This window comes from Chroicocephalus ridibundus, chromosome 1 (genome assembly GCF_963924245.1).
Source record: "Chroicocephalus ridibundus chromosome 1, bChrRid1.1, whole genome shotgun sequence".
NCBI lineage: Eukaryota > Metazoa > Chordata > Aves > Charadriiformes > Laridae > Chroicocephalus > Chroicocephalus ridibundus.
The window spans coordinates 14,801,980-14,823,960 of record NC_086284.1 but is presented as its reverse complement, the minus strand read 5'-3'; the positions used below and the strand labels follow the sequence as shown (position 1 = coordinate 14,823,960).

At 43.6% G+C, this 21,981-nt stretch overlaps 1 protein-coding gene across 3 annotated transcripts in view; it reads left to right on the top strand.

Annotated features, from left to right (window-relative positions):
* Positions 1-18,753, top strand: part of SESN3 (sestrin 3) — a 45,198-nt gene extending 26,445 nt beyond the window's left edge. The window contains exons 3-11 of one of the 3 annotated variants that reach the window (XM_063329570.1): positions 791-988; positions 1,742-1,924; positions 2,313-2,549; positions 4,060-4,228; positions 6,476-6,591; positions 9,001-9,191; positions 9,608-9,752; positions 10,627-10,750; positions 11,078-18,753. In XM_063329570.1, the coding sequence (XP_063185640.1) occupies positions 791-988; positions 1,742-1,924; positions 2,313-2,549; positions 4,060-4,228; positions 6,476-6,591; positions 9,001-9,191; positions 9,608-9,752; positions 10,627-10,713 (1,326 nt within the window). In that variant the 3' untranslated portion in view covers positions 10,714-10,750; positions 11,078-18,753. Of the gene's footprint in view, positions 1-790; positions 989-1,741; positions 1,925-2,312; positions 2,550-4,059; positions 4,229-6,475; positions 6,592-9,000; positions 9,192-9,607; positions 9,753-10,626 lie in introns of all 3 variants that reach the window. The other 2 variants (XM_063329579.1, XM_063329561.1) reach the window with 2 other exon arrangements.
* Positions 18,754-21,981: the final 3,228 nt, after the last annotated feature.

The window sequence follows — 21,981 nt, the reverse complement described above, 5'->3', positions numbered from 1 at the left end:
TCATTTTCAGAAGAAATACTGGGTATTCTAGTCTTGTGCTTGTAACTTCAGAGGTGAGCATGCCGAGAATGGCTGTTCTTGGTGATAAACACTGAGTAATAGCCCTAAATACTGTGTCAGGGCTTGCAATGCAAGAGCTACTTACTCTTTTGCTGTTTCATTTCATCTTGTGCCCAAGGTTGGGATTGGTTGGAATAATTAAAGAACAGCTTTTGTTTAAAGAAAGCATTAAATTCCTATTCTAAATAATACTTGAACGTTATGGACAAATTAGCATTTGATCTCCTCTTCAATTATACAAGCACAGAAGGGGTGGATTGCCAGGCTGTTTCTGTAATTTGGTTACATAACCCAGTTCCTCTCTATTAATTTTGAAATTTGTTTTAGGGCTGGATGCTCGGGTGGTGTGTGTCTATACAGGCAGACTTCCATAAAGGCTTTACTTTCCATTTAGCTCTTGCTTCCTTCCAGCTCTCTGTACAGGCTTGACTGTAACCATCTGTGAGCTCAGCCGTTTTGGAAAGATCTACAGAAAAATGTTTTTGGTTTTCATAGGAACATATTAAAATAACAGAGGTACAGTGTAAAGTGCTCTTCAGTTCTCAGTATACAAGTAGCATCTGTATGTGTGTATTTGCACGCATGCAAGCGTGTATATTTACAAATACACGTCCGGATCTCCTTTAAGTTTGTACACAAGCAAACCTTTCATACCGCAATATGTTTCTCTCCAGGGCTAAAGCTAGAGAAAATCTCTTTCTCTGTTAAGTTTGTCCATCTTATTTTACAGGTTATGCAAGCAAACGGTTTGGATGAACGTACCAATCTTCTTGTGGAAGAATACTCTACGTCTGGTCGCCTGGACAACATCACGCAGGTCATGAGTATCCATACTCAGTACCTGGAGTCTTTCCTCCGCAGCCAGTTCTATATGCTACGCATGGATGGGCCCCTTCCTTTGCCCTATAGGCACTACATTGCTATAATGGTATGTACCAACAGGCTATGTATTTACTCCTTTGACCTTGACTTGTGTATTTAAAACAGAAGAAAAAGGGAAGACTTTAGAAAGGAGAGACTAGTGTGATATTTTGACAGGGGGTGAATTTTTGTTGTCGATTTTCATCAGAGTAAAGCACGCTTAGCCAAATGTTTTCAGTGAGAAGGGAGAATTAGCAATGTATATGTTTCCCTGTTTCCCAGTGATATACTTCTCACATGCCCATGAGAGTGAAGTGTTACAGACAGCAGTTAAAACTGTGTAGCCTTATTTCTGGATATTTAGCCATCAGCACGCGGCAGTAGCATGAGATGCAGTGGACTCAAGTCACAACAAATTCCAGGTGGACACTAGGAAAAGAATTTTTACCATGAGGATGTCGAGACATTGGAACAGGGGCGAAGAGAGGTTGTGTGATCTCTAGGGATGAAGATCTTGTCTGGACAAGGCTCCAAGCAACCTGATCTAAGTCAGCCCTACCACGAGCAGGGGTTTGGACCAGGTCTCCTCTAGAGATCTCTTCCAACCTAAATTAGATTCTGCCATTCGGAGTAAAGTAATCGAACGTATTTTTATTGGAGAATCCCCCATACTGTATAGAAATGCATTGCAATATAAAACATGGCTGTTTGGAATGAAATTGTGTTTTTGTTTTGTGTTAGTAACCTGTCTTCCACCTGCAGCAAAATCCAATTACATGGTAATGTGCTGCCCTTTTCCCTCTGTGTTTAATTATTCCAGGCTGCTGCCAGACATCAGTGTTCCTACCTAATAAATATGCACGTTGATGAGTTTTTGAAGACCGGCGGGATTGCGGAGTGGTTGAACGGTTTAGAATACATTCCCCAAAGACTGAAAAATCTGAACGAAATAAACAAACTCCTTGCACACCGGCCCTGGTTAATCACGAAAGAGCACATCCAGGTACCTGTTAAGTCGTACCCTCAAATAGCAGTAAACGCCCAGTAATAAGAACTGCTAAGAACTACACAAGTGTCTGGTTAGGCTTCATTACCTTGAGTTAAAGAATTCAGGGAAGTACTAGAGCATCAAATAAGCCAATAAATTCTTTCTGTGTGACAAAGCCAACAAGATTTACTTTTTAGGAATAGCATTGGCTAAAATAACCCCGAAAGAAAAGAGGTAATATATTCAGTGTATCTTTTTTTATCCAGTGAGAGTTTGTGTGCAAGAGGAATATGGTATTATTGGAAGAAAGGAATTGATCACTTTTTAAAATACCTAGTGTTTTATAAAAAAGCTGGGAGCCAAAGGAAATTTTATATTTACACTCTTTTTATTCTCATTTCAGAAACTTGTCAAGACTGGGGAAAATAATTGGTCTCTTCCTGAACTGGTGCATGCTGTTGTCCTGTTGGCACATTATCATGCCTTGGCAAGTTTTGTATTTGGTAGTGGCATTAATCCAGAGAGAGATCCGGATACATCTAATGGAGTCAGACTTATAGCAGTCAACAACTTCTGTGTCTGTGATCTTGCCAATGACAACAACATAGAAAATGCATCCCTCACAAGTAGCAACTTTGGGGTTAGTGTTGCAAGAAGATTCTTTTGCTTGCCTCTGTTTTGCATTAGAAAACTTTCTTCCATTCTTTCCTGTTTAAATTTCAGGGTAGTTTGAACGGTTTTGTCTACTTTACTGGAATGCTTGAGTCTGGTAGCTCTTATGTTTGCTCTAGCAGTTTTCAGTGTAATCTATTGAGAACCACATTTTAACGGTTGATGGTAGTCAGAGCAATGTAATTCTGATAGTTAAATCTCACAACCCATTGGGCAAGACTAAAACTTTGCTTTCAGCTGAAAGCTTGAAGTCCCAGTTTCTTCAGATAGTGTGTCGCTGACTGGAGTATTACGTCATTCATGTTCCTAACATGCAGAATGAAAAAAGAAATTAAAAAAAAGCCCCAAAAGTCATAATAATTACAATAATTTTGACTTCAAGGCTTAAAATCACAAAGCAGATCAATTCTGCAACACTTCCACGTAGATGGGCGGAAATGTCTGAAATAAAATTACTTAATTCTTCACAGTGGTGTTCCAGTCTTGAATCAACCAACAGAGAACTTTGATTACTAGTTAATTAACTTAAACGTAGACCTTTTTTTTCTGAAAGTGGCTCTATAATGCTTTGAAGACGTGTCCTTGAATTAATGCCGATTGATGAATTAGCCTCATTGCCTTTGAGTCGCTAGGTGTATCTTTCAAAATTAGCAGTACAATGTGACCACGTGATCAGTCAGTTCAAGTGCTGTATCTTAAATTTCTGGGCTGTGAGACATGCTAGTTCAAATCACCGGGGTGTCTTATTTCCCATTTGTAGTGCGCAAAGGGCTGCTGCTGACTCTGTGCTGCTTGTTAAGCAGTGAGTAGCATACTAAGAAACAGTTACAGCTATGGGCAGAAGAAAAGAATCAAAAGGAAAAGATGGAACAGAAAAACCAAACAATTTATCTTATGAAAAATCTGAGTGACAAGTACAGTTCACAAAACCCCCAAACTTTGTGTATTTCTGGTAGAGAGGCCTGTTTTCTTCACAAAGGCAAGAAAAAGGGTCAACGTAATGGTTATTTTGATCACGTGTAATGAAAAAAAACACGCTGATTTGTTGTCTCACGTTGTGTTCCTGTATTGCAGTGTTGCACTGTATCTCTTCAGAAACTTATCTTGCATTACCAGTAGACTGAAAAAAGTTACCTTAATATTAAAAGCTGTTTTCTGATACACGTAGGGCACACAGGTGGCTTTTCCTGAGCCATCTACGTGGAGGAATAGATCTTATAAGCGACTATGGTTTCCACATTCAAACACCACCTCTTCCACTGTTAATCCCGCTGCAGTAGATTACTGCCATAGGTTAGATTCACACTTCCCGGCTTCCTTCTTCTCCCTGTCTGAAACCTGTTTGTCTACGCTCCATGTGACAAAACGCATTCTGGCTTGAGGTTTTGTGTTTGCTGCTGCTGTCTGTTTTTGAGAACGTTTGTTGTCGAGCATGAAATCTGAAGATGACACACGTTGTCTATCTTCTAATTTTGCAGAATGTCATGGTGTTTTTGCAGATTGCAGATTCTTTAAGTGAGCTGGAGGCCTTAATGGAAAGGATGAAGAGGCTACAAGAAGATAAAGAGGACGAGGAAGCCTCTCAGGAAGAAATGGCAACTCGCTTTGAAAAGGAGAAGAAGGAGAGTCTGCTAGTAATTAGTGGAGGTATTTATGCTTTTCCAGTTCCCTTTTGTTTGTGCTTTGTAAGAACTAAACACTTGAGGCCACTTCAGTGACTGCAACTTTTTCTGTCCATTTCTTTATTCTGGTTCTTGGTCTGGTAGGAGTGTAGTAAGGGTGGTCCTGTCACTTGCTTCATCTGCTTAAGATTTCCTGATTGGCAAATAACACCATCCTTTTTGCTACTTGAAATTTAGCTGTTCTATATTAAAAAAAAAAAAAAAAGGCCTGTAGGGTTCTTTAAAAAGTTGGGTGTAAATTTCTCTTTCTTTATATGCTCTGTGTCTTCAAAATAATCCATTCATGTAAATATTCAATACTATTTCACAGATTTAGGTTCTGCAATGCTTAGAATTTCAATGGCGCTCATAAGTAGCCTTCAGACACGACATTTAGTTCAAGAAATAGATTGGGGGGAGACTCAACTTTTTTGCCATTTACTGCCCCACCTAACTTGCTGTTCGGAGTGATCATATCGCTGTGCTGTTCCACTGCCTTGTGTTATGATAGAGATTCTTAGCATTTTTTTTATTATTAAATAATGTTCAAAATTCTGAGCTAAAAGCCTCTTTTCCAATGTTCTTCATGTGCTCTGGAGGTCTTCACCTCTAACAAACCATACAAAGAAATCTGTTTCCCTTAGCCAGGGAAGTGGGGTATTTTTTTCCAAAGAAAGTGTTCGGAGAAAGAATACCATTAAGAAAATCAGAAACTCCAACCATTTCCTCATAGTGGAGGCTACTTGAAGATGATAGCTTGTGTCTTTTTCTAAGAAGTGACCCATAAAATGCTTCACATTTTACTGACACTGTTCTTTGTGAATTTAGGTCTCGGTAGCTTCAGACCAAACATTTTTGAAGGTATCATAACTTTTTGTGCACTGAGCCCAAAAGGGAGGAAGAATGTATTGTGGACCAGCAGAGACGTTGTTTTGTGGCTCTCTGGGAACATGCAAAATCTCTGAAAAACGAGACATCCAGCAACGTCATGGCTGGGTTTTAAGAAATGGACATTGTCCATTCTTGCTTTGTTTTTCTTTGGTCAGACAGCATCAACAGTGCAGATAAACTGACGCCTATTGCAGTTTCATTATCAAATCAAGACTTCCATGAGTCTCTGCAACTGAAGGCGTGTAAGGAAGAGGTGTTGTTTGGGACAGAAGGGGTTTTTTTATGTGGTTGCTGATATTTTTGTGGACTTCCCTCCCTCTTTGCCTTGTGCTGTTTTAGGTTGAGAGTCTGTAAGCATTGGGCCTTTACCATTTCATGAAATTCAGTCCTTTTTAGGGGAGAGGAGTCTATGTGTGCAGGTTTTTTATTCTTTGCTGAGGATTTGCTGTAGCAGATGCTCTGTGAGCTTCTTCCTATGCAGCTATGTTTTGATTGTTTAATGAGGCAAAGAGGAGATAAAGCACTTCTGCAATTCTTAGATTAACTGACTTTTCAAGGTGCTAACAGTGGACATATGGCAACTGTTCTGTCAATGCATGTGGAAGCGAGCCAGGATTTTAACATCAGGGTCAAATGCAGTCAGCTATGCGGTAGTCAACTTCTGCAGAGGTAGTTACACAATCGAGCCACCTGTTTATTTGGGAGGGAAAGATTGATTCCTGATAGAGAACCTGCGTTTGCTTAGTGACACGTTTTGGAGCTCTTTGAAGATGCTTAGTTACTAGAGCTTCTGGCAGAATTTCAGCCTGATGTACGGTAGAGCTCTTTGCTTTCATATAATCTTCAACTGCTGTTTACAAGTGGAGTGTTGCATTGCTTTCTGGTCGCTCATAACTCCGGGTTATAAAACAGAGCTGGTGTAAATCCTGACACCGTACCTGCTCAGCGTAGCAGTCCTCTTGTCAAGGGTACGTCTTTCTGTTTCTTATCCTAGCACAATGACTTTCCTAACGGGATTCATCTTGCTGATTTAAGATACCTAGGCTCCCTCAGAAGTCAACACAGAGAAAAGCACACCTCCAGACAGAAGTTTAGTTCATCTTCTCCCGTTTTGTAGAAGCACGTTAGATGTCTGGTATAGGCTGACATTTAGTTGGCTCCATGAAAGGGATGGATCCCACACAAGCAGGCTGGGATTGAAATGTTTCTTTCCTTCATACCGCTCTCTTCCTTTGCACAACTTCTAAAATTGTTCTCTAGTCCTGTAGTAGAGTGATAGTTGGAAGTCAGCGCTAACTCATGTGCTTGGCTAAAGTGAAGCATTTTGCTGTTTTATTCACAGCATTTGATGATGAAATAGTTTCTACAGATGTCTCCCGCTATATTGAAGATCCTGGGTTTGGGTACAAAGACTTTGCGAGGCGAGGAGAAGATCATCTGCCAACATTCAGAGCTCAGGTACCATCTCTTTAAAGAACATTCATTCAAAGAATGTTTGTATATCTCATTACGGGGCAAATAGCATAAAGCGGTTGTAGTGGGGCATGTTTGTTGCATGCTCCTTTTCTTGTCCTGGTCCATTAAATAACTCACAAGCTTCCATGAGATGAGTTTTTTTACTATTCGTAAATCTCAGACAAGGGAATACTTAGCTTCCAGTCTTATTCCAATTATTACCAGAATTAATGTTTGAAAACTGTAAAGCATCTCACTAAATCTGGAATAAAAGTGAAAGGTGGAAAAGAGAGAATTCCCGTTCCGTCCCTCCAGATGTTGTAGAAAAAATCTGCTGGAAGAACTCTTTATTGCTGCCATTTTATCAAGTCTTGTCTGTCCAATGGTTGTCAATACATAGATGTATACATGTCTGTGAGAGCAGTTTGGTGAGTATTGTCCTCGTATATCCACCAAATCACTGGACTTTGAATTTTAGAAAAGAAAAGGAATTCTTAAATATGATTACTGAAGTTTTGAGCTATATCTGAATATATTGTTCAGTGCTGTTGAAGGAACAGCATGTACGTTTTACCTGTACATTGTCTTACATACTGGCATCTTCTTCCATGACCCGACACGTGAACTTCTTCATGGTATATATAACAGGAGGGACATTCTTGGTGGTTCTGTTCCAGCTTATAGAGTAGATTAATCAGCAGTCTAGTAATAGGTTGTAAGCAATAGAAGAAATCTTAAACCATATCAGAGAACTTTAATTAAAAAAACAGTGGGTGCAGGAAAACTTTGTGGTCAGAACATGTATCTAAGACTGTAAAATAAAGAATCCATGATCACTCTCAGGAAATGTATTTAGCTATATAGCAGTCTCTGCTGATCTGGATAATTTACTCTGCGGTCTTTATATGAGCCTAAAGTAGGTAGATATTGCCAAAAAGAAGAAGGCATAGAGTCAGTGCCTGTAAATCAAACATTCTGCTTAACTACTTTTAGGAGCAGCAGGCTCCCATGGAAAAAAAGCTCTACAGAAGTTGAAATTGGAACTAAACCATCTCTACTCTTAAATAAACAGGACAGCTTCTGGCCTACATTCAAAGGAGTCACCTTGATAATTTAACTTTATTAGTATGCCCTACTCTTAAGCAGTTAGATGTATATACCCACAGCCTCCCAAATGCTCTGCGATGAACGCTATCTAAATCGCAGTAGCATCCCAAAGCCCTGCAATAAATCCAGTCCTTGTTCTGATAAAACAAGACTGCCTTTATCTCTGTGGGTTTAAATTTAGTAATAGAAAAAGGTATTCCGTACACAGCAGAATGTCTTCAAATTTATTTTTTTCTCTCTCTCATCGTTAGTATGGATTAACTGCTCTTAGTAAACAGTTCTTTCCTCCTCCCGAAGCTTCTGGTTTTCAGAGGCTTTTGTGATACCCCAGGTGTCCTGGACACCTTTACAGGGCTGGAAGGTACAGCATATTTCTCACAAGCCTTACGGTCTTTTGGACCGGCAGCTGGAGGCCCAGTGTGATGTTGTGGTGCGTTTCAGATGTCACTGAATGCCTCTGTTAGGCAGCTGAGTACCGTCCTACATACTCTTCCCCACTATCCTGATCGGGAGGCCAGTCCAGTAGACGTGCCCTAAAGCGCCTGGGTGAGGACCCTTGCTCAACAGTACCTTTTGAAAACAGCCAGACACAGGAAGGACATGGAGATGATGCCCTCGATTGTAAAGATGGCATCAGTGATTGAATGATTGAGCCCTTGCCAAGGATGTGGGCAAACTAACGTGTTCCGTATAACCGCAGTGTGGAGAGTGGTTGCACGCTGCTCCGAAGCAGGGTCGTTCTCTGCTGCTGATGCCATGCCACTATGCAGAGACTTCCCATTCCTGATGTGAGCAGACAAGCTTTTATCCTTGCAATCCAGGTGCTTGTCTAAGACCAAAGCAGCCTGGATTTTATTAGTTTGTTCAAGGACGGTTCAGCACTTTACCCAATGAGTGTACGTCCTAGGTGGAAGTAAATACTCCATCTCTGCTGAGAGCTAAGCATCAAAGCCACCAAGGGGAACAAGTTTTTAAAATTACAGGCCCATCCCACACAGAACGTCATCGGTCAGAGTGGCACAGCAGAGAGCAGAAAATTGCCTCAACACTTCAAGAGAAGCTTGGGGTTTTTCCTCCTGTAGGCCAATGATATCCAGCTGGAGGTGGGGTGCTGTGATATGACATTCATTGCCAGGAAGCCTGGGGGAATGGAGCAGGTGACAGGGATGAAGGATTCAAAATGCAAACTTTTGGAAGAGAATAAAATTATAACTAGCAGACAACAAAAATTATTGAGCTATAGAGAGGATCAGGTAGGGACTTCACTTCATTTGTACATTTATGTATTTCCTTCTCTTCCTGCAGGACTATACTTGGGAAAATCATGGCTTTTCCCTTGTAAACAGGCTTTATTCTGATATCGGGCATCTCCTCGATGAGAAGTTTCGGATGGTATATAACCTCACGTATAACACTATGGCAACACATGAAGATGTTGATACAACTACGCTAAGAAGAGCTTTATTTAACTATGTCCACTGTATGTATGGAATCAGGTATGGATGAAGATCCCCTGGCTTAGGAGTGCATTTTAAAGTGTGTGAACAGAATCAAAAATGAACCATGTGAAAAGCATAATTTTAGACTCCGGGTGTTAAAGTGGAGATGGTACCTCAGTCTGGAAGTTAGAGTAGTTTTGCTGGCATATCAGTGTAACTTTTGCTTCCAGTGGAGAAAATTATTATGAATCAGGACGGAAATTATGACAAAAATGTCTTCTCTGAAGCCAGCCTGTATCCTTTGTTCAGAAAACACAACATCCTAGTATTACACCTTTCAGATCCTCTGTTAGCAGGTGGTTTTCTAGTATGTATTATAAATGCTCCAATTCCCAAACTTAAGAACATAATGCTGCCTAAGACCATGCTTTTAAAAACTTAGATCCAACAGAGTGACTGCCTGTGTTATTTAGGTATGATGACTATGATTATGGAGAAGTTAATCAGTTACTTGAACGCAGCCTGAAGGTTTACATAAAGACAGTGACCTGCTACCCAGAGAGAACTACCAAGCGCATGTACGATAGTTACTGGCGTCAGTTCAAGCACTCGGAGAAGGTACGTATTTCAGAGCCAAAATGGCTTCACAGCGACCCTGTGCTGTTTAAAAATGGCAGTGTCTGTCAAAAAATCTGTTTTTAATGAGAAGACAGATAGATACCAGTTTTACAAAATTCCTTCTTAGTGTACTGGAAATATTATTATTATTATTATTATTATTATTATTATTATTATTATTATTATTATTATTATTATTATTATTATTATTATTATTTTGAGTGACTTCTCCATAAAATTGAACTGACAACTGTAAAAGAAAAGTGGATGAACTTGGGAATGCAGAAGTGGTCAGCCATGCCAATACTTGGGATTTGGGAATCAAAGAAAGATCTTAACTCATATACGTGTATATACACACACACACACACACATATATATGTGTGTGTGTATATATATATAATCTTCATGGTGTTTTTCGTCAATAAAAATGTCAACATGTTTTCCGATATACAAGTTAAATGCTTCCTAACAAGGCATCAGTGCTTGTGTGCCTGCTAGCCTGGCTGGCACATAAACTCTTCCTAATTCCATGCTCCTACATAGCAGTCGCAGGTGGTAGTAAAGAAAACAAAATATAATTCATAAAGAACTAATACCGTTAAGATACAAAAATGGTTTTACTGGGACTCCTCAGATGGAAGACTGCTTAAAGCAGCAGTTGAGGCGAGTTCCCCACAGTCCTAGGATGTTGTCTAGTGTTGGCATACGACACAGCTGTCTCAAGAGGAACTGGAGCCTTGCAGCAGGGTCCCGGGAGAAAGGACATAGTTTCTTGCAGCGATACTTTACTAAAGATTAGAAATTTTAGCCTAAATGGGTACACGATGTTGCATTCAGAGGTGAACTAAATGGCTGGTTTGATTTTTAACAGGTTCATGTCAATCTACTTCTAATGGAAGCTCGTATGCAAGCCGAACTTCTGTATGCCCTTCGTGCCATAACTCGTCACTTAACCTGAAGCATTCGCTGGGCTGGAGTAAAGGAGTTTTTACTGAGTATGTAAAGACCTTTCGAAATAGATACACACCAGAAGCTGTTTGTGATGTAGCATCAGGTTATTCAATTCTCTAGTGTCAAAGTTTAGCCGTGCTTCCTGGCGGCTGTAATGTGCAATGACGTGTTTTATTTTCTTGATGCTTAACATTACTAATGATAACAAAAGTAACACTGAGGAGCACTACTCTGCATTGTTTCCGGATGGATTTCTGTCCAGTGGTCAGGATCCTGAAACTGTTTTTATTATATCCAATCCTAGCGCTTTGTTCTTTAAGCACCAGAGTAAAGTGCTTAGAGACTTCTTTTTCCAAGCAATCATTTTTCAGATTAGTGGACTCCAGCAGAAGATCGGTTCTGCCTGTCCTGAGAATGTACCACCATGTCGTGACTCGTGACAGAGACGCGCGGACTGCGTTGCATCGGATTGCCCACTGGATTCTTCTGTGTCTCCTGGAGACTGCTTGCCAGTCGCCGTCTTACTACAGCAATTGAAGGTGATGCGAGATGTGGATGCAAACATTGAGCACACTGTAATGTGAAATTAATCGTGATAAGTCCTACAGCATGCTACTGAAGTGCGAAATTCATCTGCGTTGTTGTGCCCCTTCCCGAGAGAAGAGGCCTCGCGATTTGCCATTTCAGCCACACTTAACCGTGTTCCGATCATGCATAATCTTGTTTTACTGACAGTCACCCTCAGTTGTCCCTACAGTACCCATGCTCATCACACGTTGCGATTTGTTTAGTTGGCACCTATAAAGTTAATACACGGGCTGACCAAAAATAGGGTTATGGGTTTTTTTGCACTCTCTCCTTTCTCAATGTTTTAACTAAGGAAAGTAAAGGAAGGCTAGCATATCTGTTCTTTCATATTGGATGTATAGAAATTTATTTCCCATAACGTTTTCATAGCATGAAATTTTAATATTCAAAGTTTAAAAAGTTTCTATGCATTAGTGTGAGTGAACAAAAGAAAAGTGCAATATTTAAAAAGAAAGCAAGCTTTTTTCCCTTTCATGCCACTGCTAAAGTGTCCTTCTTATATAGCCATAAAGAAATTTTAAAACCAAATTTCTTTATTGTCTAAGGCCTAGCAGTTTTGTTTTAGCTTTTACGGCTTAAGACAACCTGATACTGAGATGCCAAAGCATCCCCAAAACAAAGCATTCTTGGACAACCGGTGATATTGGGGAAGGGAAGAAATAAGCTGCCAAAAATGTCACACTTTTGTGCTGTTTTCTGTTGCTTTTGACTGATTTTTAAGAGCACAAAATGTTGATATTTATAGCTTTATTTTGTATTGCATTAATGAACCAGTGAAGTGCCTAAAGAGATGCTTAAACTTACCCAGTAGGATGCAAGTTGACACTGCTTCAACTTTTGTCTGTTGGTTTGGACTTTTCATATTTCTTTGAGGAGGGTGACCTTTATTTCTGTTGCATACATTCAAAAATAACTGGATAGGTTTCTTTTTAATGTTCCATTGGATTGTAGACATTTATACAGGATTTTTTTTCCATTGGTGATTGCAGAATAGTTTTTAAAAGTACTATCAGTCGTATTGTAACACTTTTCATTGACAAAATCATGGACCAGTACGCTACAAAAGTTAGTTTTCTCTCTTTTTCCCTTTTCCTGATACCTTGCTGTGACTTCGCATGTTGGTTTTTTTGCTTTATCTGTCTGTTCCGGATTGGAAAGCTAAATGATTGTACACTTTTCTGCACTTTCAGACTGCAGGCTCTGCATGTGAAAACCTTTTGAGGAAGAAATCAGTCTTTTTTTTTTTTTTTTTAATGTAACGTTGACTATTTAGAAAACGACCCAATGGACAGCATCGGACTCTCTTCTAGAGAGAGCGTTGGGTAAAACATCAGATTTATTTATCTTTTATAGCTAACTGCAAAGATTTCTCGGAAGTGTTGAGATGCTCCTATGTATGAACTTAGATTAACTTTCTAAGTTGTTATGGTCCTTTTTGCTCCCTCTTGTGACTGTAGTGGCCATACCTAATGGCTTTTGTAAAGTAAAACAGTTCTGCTGAGAGACGTTTTCATGCAATACTTTTGCTTTTTTTCAAGCGATGGGAACTGTACAGTACTACTTTAAATTCCTTTGCTTTGAAAAGTCAAGTAGTTCTCAAGAAGCACAGCTGAGCTCTGGAAAGGAGGTGAAACTAGATTTGGGTAACTAATATGGTGGCGCAGTTTCCCTTCAGAAGTGCAAAGACTCTTAGAGTAGGTTGAGTTTCACGTGTGGAAACATTGAGTGCCTTTACTTCTTTCCGTGCGAAATATACTTGCCAGCTCAGATGCCTTCTGAGCAAAGTACGTGAGCAGATTTGAAATACAGAAACCATAAATGGATTGCTTCATAAAATTTGTAGTAAACCAGTGATTTCTTTTTCTTTCTTTTTTTTTTTAAGGTGCCATATCAAGTCACATATGGCCTGCAAGACATTCCACCCTAGGAAATGTCATTGTATTCTCTTTTTTTTTTTTTTTTTTAATATTAAATGCAAACTTGAAACTTCTGGAAATGTTTTCCACGTGGCATTTTTTTTTTTTTTTCAAAGTATTGCATTTACAGTGTAACAATTTATAGCCTAGTTTTTATACTCAAAATTATGATTTTTAATAGGTGTTTGTTCAGAATAGGTGTTTAAAGTCAGGCAACTCTACCATATGCTTTACGCACGCTTTAGGCTCACACTGTGCCAAATTTTAATGTGCAAGTGTTCTTGGATTTTTTGCATTTTTAAAGCACTCATGAATGTGAATCTTCACACTTTCTTCATTGATTTTATTCTTAAGAGTACCGTAATCGTTGGAAGTGTAGATATTCTCCCTCTGTGTTCCTTTGTTGGAACTGATATTTACCAGCATTAATGAACGTTAGTCCACAAAATCCCAGCCGCGACCAACACAAAAACAAAGCGTGCAGTCTCCTGTCTACTGAAGAGGAAGCTTGGTAGGTACAAATTAGCCAGCGAGCACAGGGAAAGCTGGAAGTAGGGAACGGAACTTTTGAGCGCGGGCAGCTTCTTAACATGGCAGAATCGCTTCAAAACGTGCGCTGCGACAGGGTACGTTCTGGCTGAAATTGCTCCCTTTTTTTTTTTTGGTAACGAAGTGAAAAAGGTGGCGGCTGGAGAAAAGCATTTGCATTTCCCAGAGCACTCTGCCTGCAGCAGAACATCACAAGAGTGCCATCACGCAGGAACAGAAACCATTTAAAATGAAGGTACAGTTTGTGCAGAGAGCTACTAAAGCTAGAGCTGTGGTATCCCGGGAGAATTTTGGTGAGCTGTATTTTCATCTAGACGACTGAAACATATATTCTTTGTCCTAAAGCCTTCATTAAAATGAAAAGGATGTACTTTCAGCTTTAAGACTTAAACAACTGCCACTGTCATCTCTTCCTATGTATTAAAAAAAACTTTAAGGACAGGAAAATCAGTGATTGTAAACGATTATAAAGTCAGGTCTCTATAAATTTAGAACAGAGCAGAGCAGAACAAAGAGGAAAACATCTTGCTTCTCTGTTACTTGAGTGCAGAAGGTCAGAGGGCCACGTTCTTCAAAAGTATTTTTATTTGTAGTGATGCTGATAGATGTTTCCAAGGGATTTGGAAGAAGCGGCTAGTTGCCAAAATTTCCATGGGAATTTAAGCACCTAGGCACTTAGCAAAATCCTACAAGGTGCCCACTTGCATTTTTGAGTCAGATTTTTAAAGATACTGAGTCACCTAAATTCAATAGAATAAAATCAGTTTCCATAGAGATAAAAGGAATAACGTGTAGCAGATCCGTGCGATTTGCAGCGACTGTTAATGAAATGGGTTGTTTTGGGGACTTAATATAGGCTTAGAGAAATCTTTCCCAAAGCAGTTAAACTGTAAGCTGCTGCTCTTGCAGAACAGGTTCTCGATGTTTCTCATGCGTGTGTGTTTTCCATGAACATAGGCATGCATTTCAGGCTCATGTTCCAGAGTTTGGACTCCCTTTTAGAGGAGCTGGATTATTTAACCTCTACTTGCAGAAGAGATTTATTGGTGGTAGCAAGTGGATAACTTGTGCCCGGACTAAAAAGTTTTGGCCACAAAGAAATGCTCCAAATCTTCTTGATTTCAAGTGATGTTCTTTCAGTTACTTTCCTTGGAGGGTTGGATCCGTCTCCCATAAATAAGGGGTGATGTTGCACAAAATGGAGGGAGGGGGCAGCGGATTCATTGTAGATGAACTTTCCCAGAGCTGATCTGAATACAAAGCTGTAAGGATTGGTTTGTCGTTAGCGATCCCTCCAAGACCTGGACAAAAACGTCAGTTTTCACTATCTGAACTTCAGATTTATTTTCCCTGATGTCCCCCGGCACTATTGTTTGTCTGAAGAGAGGCATCCACCAGCTTTTCCACATTTGGGAATTGTGAATGAAAATTTTTATCTCCAAAGGAAAATGAACTTAGCGTTTCATACCCACTGCATAGATCAGAGGGGTGTGGGAGATGGAGAGAGCACAGTAGTACAAGGAAACTTCAGGAGCACCTTGGTCAGTATTAATTTATCCCTTCGGGCACGTTTCCTGGCATGCGGTCATGCTGCTGCTCCCCCAACACACATCAGGTCTCTCTTGCAGACACTTAATCCTTCTGCTGATCACCAGGGGTAAAAATTGTCATTTTCCAACCTGCCACCACCACCCCCCTGCATCAAGTGCTTCCTATCTATCTTCCTAACTCACAGTCCCGAGCAGCCATGTAGGGACAACCTCCGAGCCTTAACCTTGCAAAACAACGCTAGGCCCCTCTGTCACCCTTTGCTCTTGGGTTCAGGGGGTCTTTCTCATGTTCAGAAACATTTAATTGCCGTAGTAGGTTATTTTCTGGACAGGAAAATTCTAAATCTGGTTCGAAAGGATGACACTCAGTACTTGCTTACAACGTTTAGGTAGCATTTGCCGGTAGCATGTCAGATCCCATCTCTGGAGGTACAGTAATAATCCAGTGGATCCGCTAAGCAAACGCTTTCTTTGGCAAAACTCCCCGTGCTTGAGCTGTTGAGCTGTGCAGGTTTCTCTGAGGGACATGTAATGGGGGATTTGAGGTCCTCTTGTGCCAGGCAGCCTTGCGGGGCCGTTGAGTCGGCAGCTCCTCGGGTGCCTTGCAGCCGGGCAGACCATGGCCAGCCTCTGGAACAAGTGGATTTGGGTTTTTCATTTATTTATGGGATAAATCCAAATGCACGCCATGGAGTGGCTGTTGGAGACATAGGCAGGGTTGGGTGTTCCTGCGGGTACTGAGTATCATCAGGGCTTGTGGAGAACAGAAATCCGAATTCTGCTCTTGTTCCCGAGAGTAATTAGAGGTGGTATTGAAGATGCCGATTAATATACAAATTGTGGGGAGCAAGCCACAGAAGCACCAGAAGGTACAGACCACAGGCGCTCTCGAGGGGACACAACCAGCCCAGGAGTTGACATGTTGGTCAGTTGAAGAAACTTGACCGATGTGTCCGAGAGGTTCTTCTGTGTGTCTGTGTGTAGGGGAGATGCTGGGAGATGCCTTCTTCTGAGGCGTTCCAGAGGGCTCCTTATAGGACAAGAGCTGGGGCCCATTCCTTACTCCATGGATGGAGCAGGGGAAGGGAACCGTTTGCTTCTGCCTGAGAAAAACGTGCCACTGTTGAATGACATTTTCTTGCCCCCATCAGCCCTTGGAAGGGAGATTTCAGACAAAATGGGTGAATCCCCAAACGTTGTGTCTCCAGCCGAGGGGTCTGGGGGGTAGCGACAGCAGCAGGTCCAAGCATGCACAGCCCAAAACCGTTTCTCATTCCCCGCTTCACGCTCATGTCATGCCACCGGCCCCAACCTCATCCCTCCAGCCGGGCTGCCACGTCCCTGGGTGGCTGCAGGAGCAGCCCGCTCGGAGCGGTGGGAGACGCGGCCGCTTTTAGGGGAAAAATAATAATAATTAGGCTACAGCCCTTGGACTCTGCGAGGCAACGCGGTCAGAAATCTTTTTCACGACTGTGACCGGAACTGGATATAAACTGTAGCTTGAAAAAATAGGAATTTTGTAAACTTGAAATCTCTTGGTTTTACCCTTTTCTCCTTTTGCTGGAAAGCCACATGATGAATGTATATGCTTTTATCTTTCTATCCGACATAACTGAAAATCAGACCGCCAACTCCTTGTTTTGTATTAGCCTTTTTTTTTTTTTAAAAAAAAAAAAAAAAAAAAAGAAAAGTTTGTGAGCAATATATGTAGCATGCTGTGAACGTCTGTTTTGATCTTTATAGTTACTCTTTAATCCATCAGTATTAACACCAGTTCTTTTTTTGTGTTCCCCTTGGTACTTCGTATGCGGTGTAAGCAGAAGCTGTGATCGGCTTTGCAGTCCTGTGCCGTGTTACTGTAACTCCTTGATTTTTTAGGCAGCACCTGACTGTGGGCCACCCTGGGGCAGGCAGCGTGCCCGTACGCGACTGCCACTTTTCAGTCTCTTGTACTATGTATAGTTTTAAGTAGAATAAGCTTTTTAACAGAATATTGATGCGGTTTTATGAGTCACGCAGGCTGCAAGTGTCTGGTGTGTGAGAGTCTTTGTATTTATAGTTGTTGGGGGTTTGGTTTTTTTGTTTCGTTGTTGGTTTTGTTTTTGGTTTGTTTTTTTTTTTTAAATTCATAAAGTAGCAAACTTGATAAACATAGCCACTTTAAACTGCTCTTGCTAAACAGACCCTGCTGTAGATAAAATACCACTGTAGACAGAGGGAGGCCGGCAGACCTCTCGACCGTGGGTGAGCTGAGCTCCTCTCTGCGAAAGGCACGGTCTCGGCTGCGCGGCCGCCCTGCGTTTGGCCGCGTTTGGACCCGAACGCGGGGAAAGCTGAGGTCCGGCGTGTCTTTCAGCCCCCCCGCGCCCATAAGCCTGCTGCTGGCTGACCCCCGCCATCTGCTCGCCGGCGCGGGGGGGGCAAAACGTGAGTCTTGCCAGGGCGGGAGGGATGGACGGACCAGCTGCTGGACCGAAAACGCGGGCACGGTGTTTCTGCAGCCGAAAAGCTTCCCAGCCTCTCGCGGGTGCAAAAATTAGCCCTTGATTTGCCGTCTGCGGAGCCCGGCGTGTCGGGGGTAAGGAGCGGCGCTGGCGGCCCGTGGGCGGCTGTGGGTCTGAGCCCCCTGGCAGGGCAGCGCCCGGGGGTGACGTTCCACCGCATCTCCCACCTCTCGCCCTGCACGGGGGACCAGCTGTACCCAGCCCCAGCCCGGCGGCTCTCAGCTTCTCGCCTCCTCCCGCCACGGCCGCGCAGGTGGTTGGGGATGGAGGATTAAGGACAAAGCTCTGATCCTGCTGCTCCCACCACCAGCACGGAATGGGACACCGTGGTGGCTCTGTGTGTCCCACCGTCCCTGCAGCATCCCGCGGGCAGGTGGCACTTCACCTGTCCTGCCTCCGGGGCCACCACCGGCCCCGAGCTCCAGAGATGCCACGGGCTCCATGCTTTCACGGGGGGTTTGCCTGCAAGGTTGAGGCAGCTGCTAGGAACTCACTGTGGGTTTCACAGCAGCTTTTACCAGTTATTTTTTTCTGTTGTTGCTGGTTGGGGGTTTTTTTTTGTTGGTTTTTTTTTTTGGTTTTTTTTTTTTTGCAGAGGACAGACTGACCTAGTGGGATGGATTATTTTTTTTCGTGTGTGTGACTTTTGTTAGTTTTTAAGTTACCCAACTTGAATTTCTCTGAACAGATGCAGAAGGAACTTTTTTTTTTTTTTTGGTGAGTTAAGAGACAAAAACGCATTTTTAAACAAAGGAATCATGTATTAACATTTTAACAGCAATTCATAAATCTGCACTTTTTATGAGGTTTTGAAAAATCTATTTATAGGTACGGAACAATGGGGTTTGTTTAAAACTGTATCGCATTTATACTTGCTGAAATTACTTTCATTGTTATCAGTAGGAATTTCATTGGTTAAATAAAATGGATAAAACCCGTCTCCTGTTCGATCCATCATTTGCCATGTGCTGGGGAACACGTTTCTGGAGCAGAGCATCCCGTGTTTTGTGGTGAGATCCAGTCCTGGGGAAGTGTCCTTCCCCTCCGTGCCGTTGTCCTGGTTTTTAATCTATGTATTATTTAATATATAGGTTATTTATATATAGGTAGATATAGGTAATAATTCCATTAAATCTATGCGAACATAGATCCTGATAAATTTATAGCGCTTGCCGAAGGGGATGTCTTTTAAATTGGCAGTTGTCCGTGACGAGGGATGGGGCGATGGGCATCGTGGTGTTCGCTGTTGGTACAGGACTCGTCACCTTCCTCTTAGAAATTTGTGCCGTGAAAGCCACGGGCAGCGGGATGTACCCGGAGCTGCTCCCTCCCTCTTCCAGGGAGCCCTGAGCGAGCCCCGGTGCAGGCGTGGGTGAGAGCCACAAAACCATGAAGGAAACACGCAGGAGGGAGGTAACGCGTGCCGAGGGCGCTGGCTCGGGGCAATGCCAAGCTTGTCTGCAGCCGGATTGTCCCCGACCCCCGCAGTCCTGCCATCCGCCCCATCCAGCCCCCAGGGAAGGGTGGCCGAAGGATCACCAAGGGGTTTGTCCTGCAGAGATGCTCATCTCAGAATCCCAGAATGGTTTGGGTTGGAAGGGACCTTAAAGATCATCCAGTTCCAACCCCCTGCCATGGGCAGGGACACCTCCCACCAGACCAGGCTGCTCAAAGCCCCATCCAGCCTGGCCTTGAACACCTCCAGGGATGGGGCATCACACAAGCCTGGGGTGTTGTGGGTGTATCTTGTCCTCCAGCTGCTGGATGCTCACTGGCCTGCCCTCATCTCACTCTGCAATGGAAATAACCCCCCAAAAAAAACCTAAAAACCCATTTCTAGTTCTGTTAAGAGGTAGTATGTGCCCCGAGGTGGGCTGTGACAGAGAGCTGTCCCAGCATGGCCATTACCTACTGGCATCTTCGGCTGGTTCAGCTTCATCCTGCCCTGAAAAATACACTTGTCACAATAAAAAAAAGTAGATCTGTAAATACATAAAGTGCTTATTTATTTGCTTTCAGTGGCAGTTTCAAAATACTGAAGATATCTATCCTCTTGGGTCCAGGCAGAGCTTCCCGTCCCCTTATGGGTGCTGTGGCTGTCACCTCCAGGCAACAGTGCCGGACTGAAGGCGGGGGGCGACCATGTCACCAGCACCGTTGTGAAAAAGTTAAAAAACTTGCAATATTCCTCAAAACCCAAAGGCTGCTGTGGAGATCCCGCGTTACGTCCTAAAGGTCCCACGGAACGGGTGAGCGGCAGGGCAGGACGGTGCCCTCCTCAAGCGAGCCCAGCCCTGACGTTAGTCCCTGCCCCTTCCCCCGGCGTGTCAGCGCTCGGACGGGGGCACCCGGCGTGGGCAGAGGACACCCCCGCTCCCCGGCAACCCCGGGCTTGCCCTGCAGCCCGTCCTCACCCCTGGCTGGTTCCCCCTGGAAAACCAAAGCCAAAACCATTTGTGTGTGTTGGTGATTCCCCAAACTTTCCCCTTGACCGTCGTCACCCCCCCGGCTACTATGGCTCAGTTGCCACCTGGCCACACGCTCACCGCCTCCCGCTCCCGCACCGTCTCACCCCGAAACCAGCCTGTGGACGGAGAAACCCAGAGACCTGCGGGTGGTGGAGACCAGGGACCGTGTCACAGAGATGCCCACACCAGGTGGCCGTGGGACAGTCTCCCTGCGGCCCATAGGTGACCCCGTGGGATGCCCCAAGGGATCTGGGAAAGGGCCATTCCTAGGGTAAGGGTGGGCAGCCAACCCTGCACGGGCGGCGTGTCGTTGGGAAGTCTCCCGAGCCCCTCCAGGTCCCTCCCCAGCCTCACAGAGCACGAGGAGACACCCCAGTGTGCCCCAAGACCGGCACCAGCTGGGAGCGTGGCCACCCCCAGCCTCCTGGATGGAGCCGAAAAGCCATGAGCAGCATCAGGGTGGCCAGCAGCGGAGATCAGGTGGCTCATGGCCTGAGCAAGCCCACATCTCTAGGGTTGGATTTCAGCTTGTACTGGTGTCTCCTTAGCCTCTTCCCAGCATCGCCTCAGGCTCCTCGTGCCGTGGCACTGGGAAGAAACGGTGACCACCCCCAGGCCCCCGTACAGGGCAACTAATGGATCCTCTCTGCCAAGCGTTTGCATTAATCGCTGCTGCCGTGCACCCACCAGCGCATCACCTGATTTCGACGCGGCGCACTAAAATAGCCCAAATTATAAGCCGCGTGGAAACATGCAAATTCCCCCCAATAGCTTCTAATTTGATCATGACGGAGCAATCATCTGGCGAGGCACCTGGACAGCAGAGCAGGGGCTCTACAAATCCAAGCTACAATTATAGATGTTATAAATAACATCACTCATCACGCTAATGAGTTCATGTAAGTGCCATTGATTTTTGTAAGCTTTTCAGTGTATAAAAGAAGATAACGCCTGGATTTGTATTTCCTGCTAAATTAAAACCTACCCGCTGTGTCCTCAGCATGTGCTTTTTGTCCTTGGAGCAAAACTTGAATGTTTCCGACCTGCAGGAAAGTGTTTTTGCAGAAGGGAAGCTCTCCTTCTCTGCCTGCCTGGAGCCGGTGTTCAGAGCAGCAACGTGCCCAGGGAACAAAATGTTTCCAAAAAACAACGGATACAGGAAATACAACAAACCAAGCGATTTTGGTCAAAACCAAGTGTTTTAGCTGCCATGACCCGCAACGTTCAGTGTTGACCTGCCCGCGAATGAGTTCCCCGGCAGCTTCAGCCCGCCTCTCCCCCGTTGTCCTCATGGCCTGGTGCCCCTCGTCAGGCACCGAAAGCTCCAGCAGGAGAAGAGCTGGGCTGGGGAGATGACGCTGCCTGAATACTGGCTTCTCATTTGTCTTGCTAAATTATCTAGCTGAGCTCTCTTGGCTTCCTCGGCAACCGGTGGAGAGACTCCACCAGAGGGTGACACCTGCCCTGAATCATCTCCCGGGGGAGCCTGACGCGCCTCCTCCCTCCGCGGCAGGGCAGACACGGTTGGGCTGCAGCGCTCAGCTCCCAGGAGACCGAACTCCAGCGCAGAACTGCCATACAGCACCGCCGTACCGAAAAGATCAGCCGAAAACATTTTTTTATTAGATTTAAGCTAACCCCTAGGGTTTTTTCTTTCATTTTTCACGCTGAAAAAGACAAACAAACCAAGAAAAATGCAA